We start from the raw sequence: 17284 nt of genomic DNA, 5'->3' as shown, positions 1-17284 counted from the left end.
TTGTGTGTGCAAGGAAGGTCCTGCCTTGTGGAGGCTTTTATGTGCAGCAAGAGTTAAATAAATTGTTTTGTTAAACCACTGAATCAGACAAATGATGTTTTGAGACTTGGAAAAACAAACACATTACTGAAAAGTGAGAGCAGCATTAATATGATCTTGGCTTTCAATATTGGACAAAGTGAAGAAATGCAGTGACACAGACAACTGATCTCCTTCCTTCTAAGCCTTATTGAAGGCACAACTCCTCCAAGTGGCCTTCCCTAAGCTCTCTTTTCCATCTCTTCCACTCCTTTCTGTGTCACCCTGACTTGCTCCCTTTATTCATCCCCCCTCCCAGCCCCACAGCACCTTGCATATCCATGATTTATTTATGTTAATGTCTATCTCCTCCTCTAGACTAAAAGCTCATTGTGGACAGCATTGTTATATTGTACTCTCCCAAGTGCCTAGTGCTGTGCTCTGCACACAGTAAATATTCAACAAATACAACTCACACTTTCCCCTCAGTCCCCCTTACTGACATATACAGTCTAACTTTGCCCCGCCCTCCCCCTCCATGCCAGATTGGATCATTCCCCCAGTGACAACTATAACATCACTGTTCAAAATCAATTGCCTTTCTTTACTCCAACAACTGTATTGAACAGAACCAATTGAGAGAAACCTTATTTTCAAACAGAACAAGGTTACACAGGAACACTCTCAGAAACAGTAACAGTCAGAGTAGGGGTTTTTTTTTGTTTTTTGTTTTTTTTAGCAAGAAAGGTTGAAATTCTGTTTGGACTAGGAAATTATTAAAATAGATACATTTTAATAGAGTGCTCATAATTTCAAATATATCTTCTCCCTTTTATTTTCCCTTCCTTGGGCACTGTTGGGTGAAATTAGAAAGCACAATCTGATTTTCTGTCCTGGCCACTGGTTTGCAAAATTGAAGCATATGATCTGAATGTGGTCTTGTTTCTTTTGCATAAATTGTACAAAACATTCTGCCAGGTGGTTTGCTTTTCTTCTTTGGAAACAGTATTAGCTCTTCATTAAATTATAAGATTTCAAAGACCTTCTGGATATGGTGTTTATCCAGGGTTTCTTGATCCTGCATATGAATGCTTCTTGTGTGTCTCATAAGAAGAGCAGGTGACCACCACAACTCTGCATATACACAAAAAAAAGAGAAAAAAAAACACCACACAGAGGAACCATGCAGTTTCCTTTCTGCTTCTTCACATCCCTTATGAATGGGACATGAGAAAATAAGTAAGTCATGGCTTGGAGAAGCCTAGTTTTAAAAATTTCATAAAAATAAAAGGATTTCCGTAAATTTAACCTCTCAATAGAAAATTTACACACCCCTTGGATTTGCCCCAAGGGCTTGTTTGTGATTCAGTTTTCATCAGTTTGAACTCCCTCAGGTTCTAACCCAAGAGCTGCTGTTGTTTGTTTTTTTTTTCATTATTCCCTTTAAAGAAGAATTAGATGATGCTGCTAATTCACAATCTCCAGGATACATGAGTCACATCTGCATAACATTTGGGTGAGCTTCCATGGTGATGGAAACATAGGCAGGAAACACAAGCTGGATGTCCAATTTTATTTTCTTCTTCCTGCAACCCTGTATCCATAGGAATATTTAGGTACTACTTCGCCTAACACATGCATTTTTCCAACAAACAATAAATATGACTCTGGGGTGAAGGAACATTTTCTGCTAGAACTCAAAGCCCTGATAATGCTTCAGGAGAGCTGCAAGAGTTGACAATTACACTGAGTTCCTCCATTTATTTACACACAAGCTTGTCTATTCAGATAAAACAAGTCTTTTTCTGACAAGTATACTGCCATCACTTTGACAAGATCAGGCCAGGCTCCATGAATGTGCTTTCTTTAGTGGAATTCCTGGCTGCATGATAGGAAGGCTAGATTTCCACTCATTTTTTACTGGGATTGAAACTTGCATAATTACATAATCATTGCCCCTACATTGGATTTTTGAAACGATTTTTTTTAAATCTCGTAAACAGGTAAAGTTGTGAAGTACTTGAAAATTGAGGAACAGCAATTTTTGGTTTCACAATCTGAAAAAAATACTGCCTCAAGTTACCAGGGGATTTTCAGACATCAAGTAGTATATATTTGAAGAAAACTGCCTAGTTTCCTTGTACTTGTTCATGTTTTCATTATTAATAACACTCGCCTGAATGGACACTGAGAACAGTCATTTCTACTGTAATGTTTGTTTTTGTTATGTAATTTGGATATAATGCAAAGGAAATATTAAGGAATGTTCTTTCCACAACCTGAGTCTGTTCTGGGTGAGACATGAGCTACAAGTTATGGGGAGTCGATATACTGGAAAGAGCATAGGTCTGGTACTTAGGAGACTTGAATTATAACAATAATAATAACAATAATGTTGGTATTTCTTAAGTGCTTACTATGTGCACAGCACTGTTCTAAGCGCTGGGGTAGATACAGAGTAATCAGGTTGTCCCACGGGAGGCTCACAGTCTTAATCCCCATTTTACAGATACAGGTCACTGAGGCACAGGGAAGTTAAGTGGCTTGCCCTAGGTCACACAGCTGACAAGTGGCAAAGCTGGGATTTGAACTCATGACCTCTGACTTCCAAGCCCGGGCTCTTTCCACTGAGCCACGCTACCGGCTCTGTCACTGGCCCACTGTGAGACCTCGGGCAGGTCACTTAACCTCTCTGTTTCCTCACAGCTAAAATGGCAATAAGATTCCTACTCTTGCTAATGCTCAGTTCACGAGCTGCATGCGGGACAGAGATTGAACCCGGTCTGATTATCTTGTCTCTATCCAGCTTTTAGTAAAGTGCTAGACACCAAGTAAGCACTTATTAAATAATATGACTATTTTAAGATTGTGCAAGTAGAGAATCAGCATAAGAAGAAATTGAAAGCATTTCTGTGCAGAATTGGTCATAGTATAATATTATGTTACCCAGCCCCTGCCTCAGTCCCTACCCTGTTACAAGGTTCACTGTGGTTTAATTTATTTTCCCAACTTTATTTAATAAAATGATAATGAGTGATAATGATTAAAAAAAAGCATTCTACTAGTGATAGGAGTACAAGTGGTACCAAGATGAGGAAAAGAATTAGTAAGGAACAAAATCTCACTGCAACAAAAGGTATGGAATGAACAGTGCCTGGTACATAGTAAGTGCTTAAAAACCATTTTAAAAAAATATGGTATTAGTTACACACTGAGCTTTCTGAATAAAATACCAAATAATGCATAGAAATAATATTGGAATTTGTCTTGAAAATTGATAGTCAGGTTTTCATCTTTGAAAGAACTAACCATTAATTCCATCGAATCATTGGTCTCAATAGAGTTTTCCTAAAACATGACATTTTATGAGACTACAACTACCCTAATACAGCAGAAAATGACTGTGGCCTAGGAATTTGTTGGATCTTGAAATGGCTGAGTTCTGGTAGTGCATCAGTGAATAGGTTTAGGGTGGGACTTTCAGACATCCCATGGCCAATGGAGCCAAGCTGAAAGTGAGCCACAGTCATTTCTCTTTCTTTCGAGACCTATCCTCTCCTTTCCTCTTTTCTCCTGCATAAGTTGAAGCAAGAAAGAGAGAGGAACAGATTGGACAAGCTGAACAATTTTCTCCTCATTTTCAATAGAATTACTAGGGGTACTGCTGAAACACAGCTAGTCACCAGAGTTGGAAAAATTCAACCACAGCTAGTCACCAGAGTTGGAAAAATTCAACTGAGAAGCTATCTGCTGGTAGGCCCTGTGTTTCAGAGAATAGGCTGAAACCTAAGGAGAAAGAGAACAGAAAACAGAGGTAAGAGGTGGGGGGTGGGGGGGGAGAGAATGAGAATGAGCTATGCCATCCCACCAGCTCCCTCGACCGCCATGGATTGAGCTGTGTATTATGAATATCATACACACTTATCTTCTGTCTCTCAACCAGGAGGGATTCATTAATTTGTGTATTCTGCTTCTCCTCTTGCTGTTTTAAGTTCTTTGGGGGCAGGGATGGCCCCTTTAACAGGAGTTGTAGGTCTCCCAACTGACCAGCACAGTGCTCTACACAGGGTAGATGCTCAAATTCTCTTCAATAGTATTTACTGAGTGCTTACTATGTGCAAAGCACTATACTAAGTGCTTGGAATGTATAATTCGGCAACAGAGAGAGACAATCCCTGCCCAATAACGGACTCACAGTCTGGTGCTACTTCTGCTATTGTTCTTACCGCAATAGCTGAAGAAGGAACAGAGAAGCTGGGAGCCAAACAGATACCACCCAAGGACTCCTGGGTAAGTCAAGGCTGTTTTGCCCTTTTAAGGGGTCTTGTGGAAGAGTGGGTCTTGGGGAAGAGTAGGTCTTGTGGAACACCACTCTTTTCCAACTTGAGCCATTAAAGGGTCCTACTTTACAATCTCCTCAATCAGTGGAATTTCTTAGGCACCTATGATGAGCAGAGCACTGTCCTATGCACTTAGGACAGTACAAAACAATTTGAATATATGGTTCCTACTACTTTTAAAGGTCTTCCAGTGGTAGCTTACAGTTTAGCTTTCCAAGAGTCCCCTGAAATAAACCTATATTTTTTCCTCATTGTCCCAGCCCATGTACAAGACTTGGGTTTGTAAGGCTGAGATAAGCTCAATGGACATATAAGTGCATATGACTGCTGATGGATTTGCCCCACCCCAATTACCTGAGGGAAATCATCAAAGAATGGAAGCTCCATGCATCACTTCAACTCCAAAGTGATCCAGGCCCCAGAATTCACTGTTTTGAATAAGAGGGCTCCACTAGACAGAGAGGGGAGCCAGAGATCAAAGGAGAAGCTAGAACTTTGACCAATAATGATATAAATACTAATTTGTTTTCAGGGTCCAATCACTCTTCCTTTTCAACATGCCTACAATAAAACTACTAGACTATATTTTGAAGTAGAGACCTTGAAGTAGGACAGCAGAGAGATAAGAAAGGCAATTGTTTCCCAGAGCAACCATCAAAAAAGAATGCTTTTAAGTATTTTCAATACGTGATGTGAATTTTCCTCAAAAGTCGAAAAGGCATGGATGGCTGGAAAAGTTAATATTGATGCAACCATAAGAGTAATCTATTGACAATATTCAGGTAAACCAGAAGCTATTTCAAACTTTCCCAAATCCTCTTATTAAAAATGAATGAATTACCAACTCAGACTTATCCCCCTTCCCTGTTTGAGTCCAAAGGATTTCTCTGTGTAACATTTTGGCATTCTCCCCTGAAGAAAACAATACCGTGAAATGCAAATGAATATCTCCTTCTGGCACTGCTCTTAGACCTTAAGTGCCAACGAAATTCAATCTAAAGGGCTTTTGCTGATCTATATCAACGGTACAAGCCCATTACCAAATCCTCATTAGAATTTTGTTAAAAGCAGAGATTCCTCTTTGACCTTTATGAATAAATAAAATATTCCAAGAAAAAAAATCCATCTGATCTATCAGGTTCAATTTGCCACATGGCTTGTCTTAGCCCCATTTCCTCAGCCCTTTCAATGACATCAGAGAGAGCCTTCTATCAGTCACTTGTATTTACTGACCAAGCCTATTGGCAGGACATCCTCCTAAGCACTTGGTAGAGTACAACAGAAGTAGAAGACACTGCCCTTCCTCTCAAAGAGTTTACAGTCTAATGGGGAAAGGCCAGGAAACTTAACTGATCTACAAATAGCAGGAGCAAGAGCACAACCATTATGGTCTAAAAAGCCACAAGCAATGGGCTTTTAGGATTAGTATTAAGAACAAATTATGCTCTACCCTCTCAATACATGTTGATATCCTCGTTTGTGAGCCCTTTAATTGGGTCAGGGGTGGAGGGCAGCAGCAAAGCAGAAGCTGCCCTGAACCAAGGAGGGCAATCAGCATGGCTCTGAAGGTCCTCTGAGGGAGAAAGAAGGGCGATTCACCCCTTCACACTCTGCCACTCTGTGGCTGGGCCATTTCCAGTGACTTCACACCATGCTCAAGCTTTCCTTTTTCTCTAAAATGTAAAAAGCACAGGGTGGAAAGTCAGAGAATCTGGATTCCAATCCCAGCCTGTCTTGTGTGACCCTCGGGTGTGTCACCTGGCCCTTCAGCTGCTCAGCTACCTCATCTATAACACAGAGATGGTAATACCTGCCTTTCCCTACTTCAGAGGGACATGGTGAAGAAAAAAATTGAAATAAGTAATGAGAAAAATCTTTAGAAAATAAAAGCACTCAACAAATTCACTTTACCTCAAGTTCAGTCAAAACATGTACTTTCACTCTGCACTTTACTAGAACACCATAGCAGACCAAGGAAATAACCTTCTGAAAATGTACATCTGTCTGGACATAGTGATGTAATTTCAGAATTAACAGTAGTGTGGGACTGACAGCATTCAACCTGGAGTAAAGACATACACCAATGTGAATTTTCCTAAGCATGGTATTCTGTGAGAATACAATCATGATTTTTAAGAGAACTGAGGGAATTATTCTTATTCTAAAGGGCTATATCTGTTAGAGCAGTACTGTTAAGGGCACAAACGAGTGTTAGTAAATGGGTTGTCAACCTATCCGTTCCATACTGTAATGTACTGGCCACTTTATTCTTTATCCATTAGGGTCTAATTTCATATTAACTTCACAGGCAACAGTCCCAACTCCAGTACTCTTTTCATTTCCTATCTGTATCATGCCTTCCAGTCTCTTCCCCAAATATAAATATATGCACCATTCCACCTTCCTGCTTAAGATTCCCCACCGCTGCTTTCATAAAGTCCAAATTCACCAATCTACTCCAAGATCCTTTTTTATGGTATTTGTTAAGCACTTACTATGTGCCAGGCACTGTTCTAAATGCTGGGGTATTTACAGGCTAATCAGGTTGGACACAGTTCATGTTCCACATGGGACTCATAGTCTTAATCCCCATTTTACAGATGAGGCAACTGAGGCACATTGAAGTTAAGTGACTTGCCCAATGACACACAGCAAATGGCAGAGCCAGGATTAGGACCCAGGTCCTTCTGACTCCCAGACCCCTTTTCTATCCACTAGATCATGCTGCTTCCAGTCCAGAGGATTAAAGTGGGGAGGGCAAGAGCAGATCTGTAGAGGGGGAGTGGGGCCTACTCTTTACTCTGGCATGGACCAGCTGTGTTCCCTTGGGTAAGATAAGGAGCCTCTTTGGTCCTAGTTTCAGTAAGTAAGAGTGGATAAAGGACCTCTCCCAGTCGGATGTCAGATTTTATGTCCTATTTCCTAAACGTGAAAAGCTGTGAGCTAAGAAAGATGCTTAAGAGACAATCTTACAGAGGAAGCTATTTTGGGAATCACTCAGGAAGAGCACTCAAGGATCTAGAAGGTTGTCTGAGGTAGACAGTGACCCTTACCTCTCCGCAACCACTGACAACAGGAAAGAGAGGAAATAGCTTAATCTGCAACAGGAATCACTCCAGTAGGAGGGAGCAAAGAAATTCCTGAATGTGAGCCATGCTGGACCCAAAAGAACTGTGCGGGAAGTGTTGAATCTCCTTCTCTATGGGAATCTTCTCTATTCCCACAGCAACCATGTTAATGGGTTTTCAAAAACAATCATCTAAAGTCTCCAATCAATCAACAATTCAGGAAGAGAGCTGGCAAGAAAAATGATCAAAGAAGAGGGCTTGGAAGACGCTCACTCTCAGCCCCAAGCTTTCCTGTGCTAAGCCTCTTTTCTGCTACCCACCCCCTGCCATCCCAGATTGTCTGGCAGTGTAGTAGACAGCAAGAGAGCTAGAAAGGTTTCTCTCTGCCTGATGAATCAATGATGGGTGTGAACCCTCGTCATTTCAATTGCAATTTTGCTGAATTGTACTTTCCAAGTGCTTAGAACAGTGCTCTGCACACAGTAAGTGCTCAATAAATAAAATTGGATGAATGAATGAATGAATGAAAGAATGAATGAATGAAAGAATGAATGAATGAATGAATGAATGAATGAATGAATGAATGAATGAATGAATGAATGAATGAATGAATGAATGAATGAATGAATGAAATGCAGTTTCAATGGTTCATCTCCTTGGGTGACAGTGTGGTCTAAAAGAATGACGACAAGACTGGGAGCCAGAGACCTGAGTTCTTATTCTGACTCCACCACTTGCCTGCTATTGTACCTTGGGCAAGTAGTTTTCCTCTAAACTGTAAGCTCGCTGTACTCACGGAATGTGTTTACCAACCTTGCTATACTGTGCTCTCCCAAGCATTTAGTACAGTGATCTGCACACAGTAAGTGCTCAGTAAATACGATTGATCACACCACCTCTTTTTGCTCTTAATCACAAAGATGTGTGGGCTCAACTCTGGTACTACTAAAATTATTGGAGAAGCAGCGTGGCTCAATGGAAAGAGCATGGGCTTTGGAGTCAGGGCTCATGAGTTCGAATCCCAGCTCTGCCACTTGTCGGCTGTGTGACTGTGGGCAAGTCACTTAACTTCTCTGTGCCTCAGTTCCCTCATCTGTAAAATGGGGATCAAGACTGTGAGCCCCACGTGGGACAACCTGATTCCCCTATGTCTACCCCAGCGCTTAGAACAGTGCTCGGCACATAGTAAGCGCTTAACAAATACCAACATTATTAAAATTATCCCTTTCACTGAGCACATTCCGAAGCACTCTTTGCTGGTGGGTTTTGCCTAGCTCTGCTTCCCCAACTCAAGTGTTGAAGTAAGAAAAATGGAGAAGTAGTGTGGTTTAGTGAATAGAGCATTAGGTGGATAGAGCACTAGAAGTCAGAAGCCCTGGGTTCTAATCCCAGCCTTGCCATTTGTCTGAGTGACCTTGGGAAAATCATTTAACTTCTTTGTGCCTCAGTTATCTCATCTGTAAAATGGGATAAAGACTGTGAACCCCATGTGGGACAGGTCTGTGTCCAACCTGAATAGTTCATAACTACTCCAGTGCTTAATTCAGTGCTTGGTACATAGTAAGTGCTAAACAAATGCCATAAAAAAGAGCCTCCAACTCTGTTATATTATACTCTACCATAAGCTTAGAATAGTGCTCTGCACACAATAAGAACTCAATAAATATGATTGATTGATTCTGAACAATTTGTTGATGGGCAAGATAGGTGTATAACATGCAAACAGAAAGAAGGCATCAGTTCTATGCTATTGATCCTTATGTGATAGGAAAACAGATTAGAAACAAGTCGGACACCATAATGGCCTTCAAGTCACTGATTCCTCATTTATGATACTCAAAATACCCATGTACTGAAAGCTCACTGCAAAGAATACAAAATGAACTCACAGGGTAAACAAAGGGGAAATCAGAGTGCCTTTTAAGTGCTGTGACAAGGTCAAGTGTCTCAGAGTGCAGAAGTAAGAAAACTTCATAATCAGTTGAAGTAATAAGGGCCAAGAGATCTGGAACAGAACTCTGAGTATACATCCTCCAGATTCCCAGAACTGCCAAGAGCTTTTCCTCCAACACCCAAAAAGGGTATTGGAAATTAAATAATTAAAAAAGAAATGAAACTGCATAGTTTAGTGGAAAGACAATAGACATGGGAGTCAGATGACCTGGGTTCTAATCCTTACTCCTCCACGACACTGCACAAGTCATTTAACTTCCACGAGCTTCTGTTACCTTATGCATAAAATGGGGATTAAGACTGTGAGATACATGTGGGACATGGACTATATCCAACCTGATTAGCTTATATCTAACCCAGTGCTTAGTACATGGCCTGGGACATAGTAAGTGGTTAACAAATACCATTACAAAAAAGGAATAAAGAAAAAGAAGCAATGGTATAAAATCAAATTTCCATTGTGCAGTAATCTATCAATCAACTGTACTTATTGAAAGCTTACTGTGTACAGGGTACTGTACTAAGCACTTGGGAGAGTACAACACAGCAATAATACAAATTCCATGCCCACAGCGAAGTTACAGTCTAGAGTTGGATATAGACATCAGTACAGATAAATAAATTACAGATATCTAAATGAGTGCTGCGGGGCTGGGGTGGGGGTGGAGGGTAAATAAAGGGAGCAAGTCATGCATGGCAAAGCAGAGGGACAGGAAAAAGAGGAAATGAAGGCTTAGGCAGGGAGGCCTCTTGGAGAACATGCGACCAATATGGCTTTGAAGGTGTGGAGAGTAATTGTCTGATGGATATGAAGAGGGAGAGCATTCCAGCCCAGAGGCAGGAGATGAGCAAGAGATCAGAGGTGAAATACACAAGATCGAGATATAATGAGTAGGTTGGCATTAGAAAGGTGTGATATATGGGTTGGGTAGTAATAGGAGAGTAGTGAGTTGAGGTAGGAGGGACAAGGTGAGTGAGTGCTTTAAAGTCAATGTTGAGGAGTTTCTGTTTGATGCAGGGATGAGTAGGCAACCACTGCAAGTTCTTGAGGAGTGGGGAAACATGGACTGAATATCTTTATAGACAAATAGCTTGTGCAGAGTGAAGTATGGACTGGAGCGGGGAAGAGACAGAAGGCAGGGAGGTCAATGAGGCTGATACAGTAGTCGAGGAGGCATAGGATAAATGCTTGGATTAACGGAGTAGCAGTTTGGATGGACAAGAAAGGACAGATTTTAGCGATGCTTTGAAGATTCAACTGACAGGATTTAGTTATAAATTGAATATGTGGGTAAAATGAGAGAAAGGAATAATAGAATACAGAAAGATTTTGAGGAAATTCAGAAAAACAGATTGTCTGCCCAACACTACTGTTACAACTGAAAAACAGCAACTGGGTACTCAGGTGAATGGACTGAATGCCCTTATAATGCAGAATGCAGCAAAATTCTAAATGATATATCACTGCTTTAATCAATTAACCAATGTGAGTTGTAAAACCCAGTGTGAAATAAATGCAAAATGAGTTCTAGATAACAGAGGAAATAAATAATAACTAGCCTAAAGCAACTCAAGCAAACAAAAAAAAAGTTTGGCTGCTAAAATTTTCAACCACACGCCTGCCTTCTGACAGAGGTATATCCAAAGAGCAGGAAATCACTGGCAATTAAAGTAAATGATTCTAATATAATATTTAGAAATGGATATTGGATAGTTGAAAATAAGCCAAAATAATCTCTCAGCTCTCAAAAATTGAGTTCAGAGCATGCCAGATGATTGTTTCTGAAATCTGCTCCATCTAACCAAAGCAATAAAATCCTTCTTATTCAACAGACACTCATTATTTCACATCACCTTTCCTGACCATCATTCCTCCATTTTTTAAAATACGATAAGATTAACCCTATCCTATAATCCCAAAGTGTTGAGAATGAATATAATGTCTGTGAAACTTAATAGAATGGAATATATGCTTTTTTCATAATTAATATATATTTACTAATTGAACCATAGTAGGCCTCTAATAGTCTATCCAGCACAGTGTTCTGACTTTGACCCCAGCTATGGGATGCCTGAAGGAACTTTAGGAGGGCTGCCTTTCTGGAAATTCAGCTTCTTAGGCTCTGGAACCAAAGTGGCCTATTGGAAAGAACATGGACCTGAAAGTCAGAGGACCTCAGTTCTAATCCCAGCTCTGCCTTTTGCCTATGTGACCTTGGGCAAGTCACCTAACTTTTCTGTGCTTCAGTTTCCTCATCTGTAAAATGGAGATTCAGTACTTCTCCCTCCTACTTAGAATGTAAACCCCATACACCGAGGGTGTCTAACCTGATTTTCTTGTATCTCACCCAGATCTTAATACAATGATTGCCACATTGTAAGCACAGTACAAGTACCACTAACAACAACAGGGACTGTTTCCAATTTGAATTACTTGAATCTACCCCAGGGTTTAGAACAGTGCTTGACACATAGTAAGTGTTTAACAAATGCCATAATAATAAGAGAGGTGAACCATACCTAAATTTTCCCTCCACAGACCAAACTATCTTTTCCATTAAAACCCTCCATAGACAATTTTGTTCATGAAAATGTATTTTAAACCTCTGTTCACTAGGAGTACCCCTGCTAGCATTTTCAGTCTTGTAGTCAGTCCTTCACATTTACTGAGCACTTACTAAGTACTGTACTAACCACTTGGGAGAGTACAATATAACAAACAGACAAATTCTCGGCTCAGAGAGTAGAGGGGGAGACAGACATTAATAGAAATAAACTACAGATATGTACATAAGTGATATGGAGCTAGGAGTGGGGATGAATAAAGGGAGCAAGTCAGGGCGTCACAGAAAGGAGTGGGAGGCGAGGAAAGGATGGCTTAGTCAGGAAAGACCTCTTAGAGGAGATGTACCTTCACTAAGGCTTTGAAGAGGTGAAGAATAATTATCTGTCAGATATGAGGAGAGAGGGTGTTCCAGGCCACAGGCAGGACTTGGGCAAGAGGTCAGCAGTGAAATGGATGAGGCCCAGGTACTGTGAGATGTTTAGCATTAGTGGAGCAAAGGCTGTGGTCTGTGTTGTAGTAGGAGAGTAGCGAGATGAGGTAGGAGCAGGTAAGGTGATTGAGTGCTTTAAAGCCAATAGTGAGAAGTTTTTGTCTGATCCAGAGGTGGATGGGTAACAACGGACGTTCTTGAGAAGCGGGAATCATGGCTTGAATATTTTTTTAGAAAAATGATCTGAGCAGATGAGTCAAGTTTGGACTGGAGTGGGAAGAGGCAGGAGGCAGGATCAGTAGTAGTAGTTAGTAGCATTTACTGAACTCCCATTTGGTGCAGTACTCTGTATTAGGTGTTTGGGAAGTACAGAACAAGGAGGTGACACATTCCCTGCCTGCAGGAAACTTGCACCCTCAAGGGGGAGACAAACATAAAAATATTTACACCTCAGAGTGATCAAACTAAATGTAGCAGACATGTATGCATGAGTTCTAAGGGGGGTCTGAGTAAGCGCTAGAATTGGCTGAAGGGATGACTGGCTGAAGAAGCTGGAAAATCATCTGGGGCAAGTTAGATGGAGGAGGTGGAATTTGAATGTGGGGAGCTGTGGTCTCTGATATGGAAAGGAAGTCCCACTCCCTTATACATTGCCCTACACTCAGATTTCCATCCTTTATTCACAGAGCCATAGAGCACTTACACACATACCTTTAATTTATTTTTATTAATGTCTGTCTCCCTCTCTAGACTGTAAACTGTTTGTGGGCAGGGAACTCACCTACCCAATTCTGTTATACTGTACTCTCCCAAGTGCTTAGTACAGCGCTCTGCACACACTATGCTCTCAATACACATCATCGATAGAGTGACTGACTGGTGGTTTAAGCATCTCCATCTACAAGAATCAGTGCTCGTAATCATTTCCAGTTGTGTTTATATTGTCGAAACTAATATTACTTCGATTTGTTCATGAGCGGGTGAATGTGTGCATGATCATCACTGAAGGAGTACCTCTCTTTGAACAATAGCTTCACAGAGAAAAAGAGATCAAGAGGCAAAAGAGAAACAGTGCTAAGCACTGTAGTTCAAAATATAACAAAAGAGACAATCTTTTTGTATGCAATGTTGCCAGAGTTGCCAGTTGCATTGGCATTTTGCAACCACACATACATTCATAGGTGAATTGCACCAGCAGTGGTGTCTTAATAATGAGTAAGTGGTGGGGGGAGGGGCGGGAAAGGGGAGAGTAACTGTCGGATTTGAGGAGGGAGGGCATTCCAGGCCAGAGGCAGGATGAGGGCCAGAGGTCGGCAGTGAGAAAGATGAAATCGAGGTACAGTGAGAAGGTTGGCATTAGAGAAAGCCCCCAGCCAGGCAGCCCCTTCGGATGACCAGAGACAGTCGGCATTAAGTGATCTACCTCCCGGACGCTACTCTCCAGCACATGGACAAGCAACGTGAAATGCACGGGGACAAGAGGCAGCCTGTCTTGCCTGCCTTTCCTCAGATAGCTTAGCAGCTGCTGATCGATCCTGCACTCTCTAAACCAAGTACAAGAATGTTTTGTATATGGCATGCTGGGTCAGAGCCCAGGGAATGGGATGATGCAGAGTTGGAGAGAGCATTTGTTTGGCAGAGGAGAGGACAACTGATCAATTAATGAAAATTACTGAGCTCTTACTATGTGTTTACTAGACTAAGCGCTTGGAAGAGTAACAAAGCACAATCCTGTCCCCTGATAACTATCTCCTCTATCTCTACCTCCTAAGTTCAGTGACCCTAAGGAGAATAACACAGAACAAGGGAGAACACTAAGCTTGATATTGTGAAATGATGAAAACTGCCTTTCCTTAAAACTGGTTATTTTCTAAGGATAGACACTATCTCTCCTTTTCAGTCACAAGACCCTCCATTCTTCTGGCAAGGAACATTCTCTCCTCTTAGATTTACCAAACAAAGTGCCTGCCTTCCTTCCAAACTCTCCAAACAAGTCACCTTCTCCAAGAGGCATTCCTTAATTAATCCCCACTTTCCTAGTCATGTCTCCGTATCGCTTCATTAGGATTATCTACTTATGTTATTATTTCACTGCTTGCACTTTAATAATGTCTATCTACTCCATACTCTTAATCTTATTGTACATTTAGCAATTTTGTGGCTCTTTGTCTCCTCTTTTAGATTGTAAGAACCTTGAGAGCAGGGATGTCATCTTTTATTTCTATCGTACATTTCTCAAGGACCTAATTATAATGCTCTGATACTGTAGAAACTGAAGAAATGTTGTTGCTGCTGCTGATTATGAGTCTCATCAATAATTCATTTGGAAAACCTAATAAGTAATAAATTCAATTAAAGATCCTCTCCTCAGAGGAACTGCCTTAAGGTAAAAAAAATATTTCCTCCAATTTTTAACATTGCAATTGAGTTATTGTTAATTTGGGGTAACACGTTTTTGAAATGATCAGACAGAAACTAACGAAAGATTAAACATGAAAAAGAGAATTACATCAAGGACAGAAGAAACTTTTCATGGGATGATGATATATACTGTCATATAATCATAGAGTACATCTTCTGAAATACCAAATGGGACACAATTCATTACAACACATTAGTCAAATTATAGATCAAAAACTCAATTTTAATTACCTTTCCAAAATCACGAACATCAAACAAGTCAAACGCCTCAAAGAGTTCACTCTTCCTCAATCCAAATGTATCACAGCAGGCTGAAAGGAACGTCCTAATGTTCTTTAGGCAGAGAAACTGTAGAGGAAAGAATAATTATTAGTAGTATAAAAGAATGTTGTAATTATCAACCATGATTCCTAGTTCCTGCCATGTTTTTCCAACCCTGCTTTGCCAACTCTTAAAACAGATGCAAGAGGGGGCTTGCAGTGTGCCGTTGCCAATCTATAAGTCATCAGTCAACATTTCTTAAAAGGCCAGGCCCTAGAAGGAAATGTGAACCTCCCACCTTCTAAAGGTAAGTGAACTCTTCTAGGAAAAGGGGTCTGCTCTAACATTTAAAAAATTCTTATCCTACAGAAGGTGAACAAGGTATTCTTTACTCAGTCATTCTAGTGAAATCTGACTCAACCATACTGCTTCTTTCTGAGCTTAAGTACATGGAATTTTATTATTTTTAGCAGTGACAGTAACTGTATTGAAATTTTAAGTTTCCAGAAGGTACCCGACACCCCTCCTAAAATCAAAACTTTCAGTTTTAATGCTCCTTACTTCAAACCCAGGTCTAAAAACCACTTCACCTAGAAAATGAATGTTCAGAGTTTCAGTGATCAAAGAGGTGAAATGGTCTGTGAAAAGCAGAGAGGTGTGGGAGTAAGACAGAGGTGAGATAACTGGCAAACACTTTGTAGCTTAAAGGTAGCCAAGCAGCATATATGCAAATAAGTTTTCACTTTCAAAAATTCATGAGTCCTTTTCCAACTCCAAATCACTCTACATTTGGTTCCACTACAAAGAACTGCTTATTTACAGATTAAAAGCTTCACATGATGCCAAGACTGACAATAATTATGCTCTAGGGATTATATAACTCTACTCTCACAATATTTTTACATAATTGAATGTCTGCGTCATAATTCACAAAGGAACAAGACGTAATTGCAAAACGTTTTCCTCAAAACATTTATCTTTAGTCTCTCCTCCCTCAGACCAACAGCCCTTACGTATATTATATGTACATATATCCATAATTTATGTATTTATATTAATGCTCATCTTCCCTCCTAGACTATAAGCTCGTTATGGGCAGAGAACATGTCTACTAACTCTGTTAAATTGTACTTTCCCAAGCACTTAGTACAGTGCTCTGCACAGTAAGCAGCCAATAAATACAACTGATTGTTGGACTGATAAACTCAAATTTACCCTGCATGTGGGATCAGGACCATTGACGTGACTTTAAAATTTCTGATGATCAATTCAGAAATAGGGCTTTTGATGAGAGGGTATATACTGGGTAGGCCAGTTGTGATTACAGCATATTACAGAGAGGGGAAATTCAAAACAGGAACAGGCTGTCTCTTGGAAATAAAATATTTCCTTAGCTTCATTTGCTTTTTGGCCACTAACCTATCTATTCCTCTGCTCATTCAAATTTCCATTTTTTTAATGCTCTTTCAATTTGCCAGTTGATCTTCTAAGTCAACAATGAGGTTGATACACACATATACACACACACTCTTCATTTTGGAAGGTGTTTTGGCTGATGGTGAGATTTTATCCATATATGAAAGTGTGGCTAATAAGACCCATGTGAAATCAACCCTCTCTTCTGGACTTCATGCATGTAAGGCTACAGTCTTAAAGAACTGATGTGTTTGCCACATGTAAGGCCTGCTTCTATTTTCGACCTCTTGGTATCCCAGACTTAGCAAAGCCACCAATGAAGAAAGTTGAATCTGAGTGTGATTCTGAATCACTCATTCATTTTTTCCATCCTTTCGGTGTGTCCCTTTTCTGTTCACTCTTCAATGGTTGCTTGGGTATCATTATCATCAGTATCTCATCCTAATATAGATGCACTACTTCCTAATATATTTTGTTCTTCCTCCTGCTCCCACTATTTATTGTTAATATTTTGTCTGTCAATCAATTAATTGTATTGAGTACTTACTGTGTGAGTTTAATTGCTTTGGAGAGTAAACTATAACAGTTAGTAGATATGCTTTCTATAAGAAGTTTGCAGTCTTGAGAGGGAAACAGACAATATAAATTACAGATAAGAATATAAATGCTGTGAGTCTCCCCATTAGACTGTAAGCTCCTTGTGGACAGGAAATGTATGTCTTGCTTCTACTGTACTCTCCCAAGCAATCAATATAGTGCTTTGCACACAATAAGTATTCAATACATACCATTTTTTGCTTAATTATGGAGG

The 17284-nt window shown here is 40.2% G+C and overlaps 1 protein-coding gene across 2 annotated transcripts in view; it reads right to left on the bottom strand.

The window, feature by feature from the left end:
* Positions 1 to 17284, bottom strand: part of VAV3 (vav guanine nucleotide exchange factor 3) — a 333180-nt gene that overhangs the window by 231885 nt on the left and 84011 nt on the right. For both annotated transcript variants that reach the window (XM_029063268.2, XM_029063269.2), the window contains exon 2: positions 15028 to 15144. In XM_029063268.2, the coding sequence (XP_028919101.1) occupies positions 15028 to 15144 (117 nt within the window). The remainder of the gene's footprint in view (positions 1 to 15027; positions 15145 to 17284) is intronic.

The sequence above is a fragment of the Ornithorhynchus anatinus genome, chromosome 4 (assembly GCF_004115215.2).
Source record: "Ornithorhynchus anatinus isolate Pmale09 chromosome 4, mOrnAna1.pri.v4, whole genome shotgun sequence".
Taxonomy (NCBI): Eukaryota; Metazoa; Chordata; class Mammalia; order Monotremata; family Ornithorhynchidae; genus Ornithorhynchus; species Ornithorhynchus anatinus.
This window is presented reverse-complemented; position numbering and strand designations above follow the sequence as displayed.